This window comes from Volvox carteri (genome assembly GCF_000143455.1).
Source record: "Volvox carteri f. nagariensis unplaced genomic scaffold VOLCAscaffold_96, whole genome shotgun sequence".
Classification (NCBI taxonomy): Eukaryota; Viridiplantae; Chlorophyta; class Chlorophyceae; order Chlamydomonadales; family Volvocaceae; genus Volvox; species Volvox carteri.
This window is the reverse complement of record NW_003307639.1, coordinates 217,458-220,943: the sequence shown is the minus strand read 5'-3', so window position 1 is coordinate 220,943 and position 3,486 is coordinate 217,458. Positions and strand designations below refer to the sequence as shown.

At 48.9% G+C, this 3,486-nt stretch overlaps 1 protein-coding gene across 1 annotated transcript in view; it reads left to right on the top strand.

Annotated features, from left to right (window-relative positions):
• Positions 1 to 1,027: 1,027 nt before the first annotated feature.
• Positions 1,028 to 3,486, top strand: part of VOLCADRAFT_99822 (uncharacterized protein) — a gene marked incomplete at both ends in the record, with an annotated part of 5,057 nt that continues 2,598 nt past the window's right edge. The window contains 4 exons of the mRNA XM_002958507.1: positions 1,028 to 1,072; positions 2,157 to 2,253; positions 2,689 to 2,885; positions 3,200 to 3,292. Coding sequence (XP_002958553.1) covers positions 1,028 to 1,072; positions 2,157 to 2,253; positions 2,689 to 2,885; positions 3,200 to 3,292 — 432 coding nt within the window. The remainder of the gene's footprint in view (positions 1,073 to 2,156; positions 2,254 to 2,688; positions 2,886 to 3,199; positions 3,293 to 3,486) is intronic.

Here is a 3,486-nt window from a genome sequence, read left to right as displayed (position 1 = left end):
TTATATTTAGGAAGAAGTCATTACATTAACATTTAGTTATAGAGTAATGTTTTGTTAACATCTCAAAAGTATATTAGCTGCTTGGAAATTTATTTTAAATAGACTAATTAAGTTTGCTCCAATCCTTCCCTATGGCATAAAACAAGGGGTAACCCCCCCATAAAACAAGGCATAACCCAGGGTGTAGGGGTAGGGGTTACCCATGTGGCTATGTATGGAGGTGGGTAACCTAACCCCGGGGTAGGGGTAACCCCTTACCGAGGGGTAACAAAGGGGTCAGGGTAATACACTACTGATGGGTAACAGACCCATGTTTACATTCACCTGCGCCTGTGTCGCCTGTTTACACTCACAAACGCACATGTCTTCACCAATCACTTGTGAAGGCCCAATTATCGACATTGCCGCACCAAAGCATGCCTTGTTCAGAAACCTAAACCTAAGGATAAGGCACACAGCTGCAGCCTAGATGCAAGGAGGCAGACGAACAGGTGTACATATGCAGAGCAAATTGGGAACCACGAGAAGCCACCAGTGAAGCCAATAAATATCCCTATCAAAGTGTAGCAGCCGGTACACAGTACGGTGCTATAAATACATGCAGAGCGCGACCGCCAGCAACTCAGAGACCTTTTCAGCGGTCAGCTGCTACATTTGGTATCGAGACCTCGTGAAAATTCACGATCCTGAAGTCGTCGGTTCAACCCCCACCGATCACGTTTGAGTGGTATTTCGGGTGTGGCGACTCAGTGAGCGAATATCGCACAAAAACTATAAAAAAAAGTAGCTGAACCGACTGGACTGTCTCTGTGCCTGAAAAACCTGAAGGCTAGGCGCATGTGAATTGGTCACCTCTGAAGGCTAGGCGCATGGGCTTGGTCACCCCACTGCCCGAGGGTAGGAGAAGGTAGGCACAGGCTGGCGGTATACGAGGCTCTAAAGGGCCCGGGACGGTTCCCTTCAAAGGGGGGGGAATGTAGCAGCCGGTACACAGTATGGTGCTATAAATACACGCAGAGCTATAAATATGCGCAGAGCGCGACCGCCAGCAACTCGAGAGACCTTTTCAGCGGTCAGCTGCTACACAAAGGATCCAAAATATTCCTATCAAAAGATCCATGCACCTACCGCCACTCCGGACCTAAGACTCATGGACCAGTTCATGACCTAAGACTCATTGATCAGCCAACAGGCAGCAATGTAAGGTCGGCCAGTAGCTTAAGTGCCCCATCCCGACCTGCTAATTCCAGCTCTATGCACGACCTATGCAACATCCAGAGTCCGCTCGTTTTCAGAGCAGGCTCTTAGGAGAGCCTCTCCTAAGAGTGTCTAGGGTCTTGGGTGGGAGATCCGGATGTTTGATCCCGAATATGGCCACACCCGGCAAAGTGTAAGGCGGTAAAAATCCTCGGATGTCACTGGATGTCTTGCTAAATGAGGTCCATCATAAGTGTGGGCCTGTGCTGCAGAAGGACAGTCAACAGTCTTGTTGTAGTGGTCCATGCACGCAAATACTAGGATGCCACCATTTTTGCCACCATACACACCAGTATTGCAATGTGGATTGTATGTGTCCATTGTATGTTTGGTCAATAGGAATATGATTGACTGAATTGGTGATAGTGGTCATCGCTTATTTTAGCATGTCGATCTAATTATAAGACCAGCCAAGAGTGTGCATTATATGAGCTTACAAGCTAATTAGCTGTGATTAAGCTTGAATGTGCTTGTCAGGAGTATCAATGGAGGCAAAGCAGCATGCACATATGTGTATGACCACCCCTGGCCGGTAATATGTTGGCCAACCTCAGGACTGATTGCCTGATGTTTTCACAATGAGAACTATTATATAACAATGGATGACAACCAAAGGCACCCATTTAGTGAAGACCTGTGCTGCCAGCATTCACGCCTTCTCCTGTACTCATCTACAAGCTCTCGTAACAGGCCAAGAGATAGGTACTTATTGCTTATTCCTTGCATGTGTGATGCCATCATTAGAGACCTTAAGGTTGAAATGGCAAATGATGCTTCCCGAGATACCAAGATACTGTAGGTTGCTAATGTTTACATTTTTACTAGTATCCTTAAGCGGAATTTACGATGTGGGAAGCATGTAAGGCGAGTCGCCTATAGGCCCATACATATGTCCATAGTCCTGGGCAACAGAGGGGTTTACCCTGGGGCCGTGTTACCCCTCCTGCTGGATAAGAACTTACAAGGGGGTTACCAAAGGTCTACCGGGGGTTGAAGGTGGGTAACCCATTGGTAACCCATGGGTTACTGAACCAATCAGTGCATTAGGGCTTCCAGGATTTGTACAGCCTAGAATATGATTTTGGGCTTCTCCTATCAATGAGCAGAGACAACTTTGACTGCCTCAATTGACCGAGCTCAAAGTCACATCAACGCCTCTCGGGCTAAGTTTCATTTCAAAAGGTACTGTGTATTACATAATTGAATTCTGAGATGACAGCATATGATAACTTGAACACCCAGCTTGTGTTACCATTTGCCCGCTTGTGTTACCATTGGCAATCAAAACAGGCATGCATCTGCAAACTTAGCTGCTTGTGGAAGCTCAGCACATTCCTAGACATTTCGTCATTTCACTGCGCTGCTTTGGGCCTGCGACTGGGCTCCCAACGAGCACCTCTGTTTGCTTGTTTGTGTTTGCAATAGATGCAGGTGCAGCAGGTGGGACCGACGTGACGGCAACCATCAGGGCGCGCGCTTGTTACTCTTCCAAGTATGCCGCCCACCTGGTGGTGGAGCCCCCCAACTATCCGCCGTACAAGGAGGCGGCCACGGTGGTTGGGCCGCACCACGTGGCAATGTTCGCGCACGGCAGGCATGGAAAATGGACACTTGGGCAACAGATGCAGGTGTGCATGGCATCATAAGAGTAGGAGCTCCACATGAGGCAGTTTGCCGATTTTCGTGAATGGAGTCTGACTTGAGCTGCTGCCTTATGAATGGTATTTGACTTGGGCTGTTGCTGGTGCAACTGCGCATGTGTATCAACATAGCAACACCCCGGCATTCATATTATAGCACTGCTGCTGCGGAGTGCTGCTGTTCTTAGCGTGACCAATCATGCAGGCAGGCATGCCTCTTGTGCTGTGCATGGCTCTGGCCCTCTTACCACCTCGCCTTGCACAATGCTTGTAAGCTTCATGCAACAATGCTCTGCTCGCAGATTGCCGTGCACTGCCCCGACACGGACCGCAGGGTGTTGGTGGACTCAACGGTGGTGCGCATCAATCCCATCCAAGACGTTGCCATCCTCGAGGTGTGCCAGTGTGCGGGTCGGTTAAGCCTACAGTAGCGGCAATTTAGCTTACTTCTGCACATGTAGCACCCTTGCACCTTTCCTCCCCAAGCCCTTTCCTTGCCTAGATTCCCACAAGTCAAGGTCCATGCAAGCTCAAGCTGGAGCATTAAAGCACTCACAATTTGCAACATAGTCAACCGCCTGTGATGTAC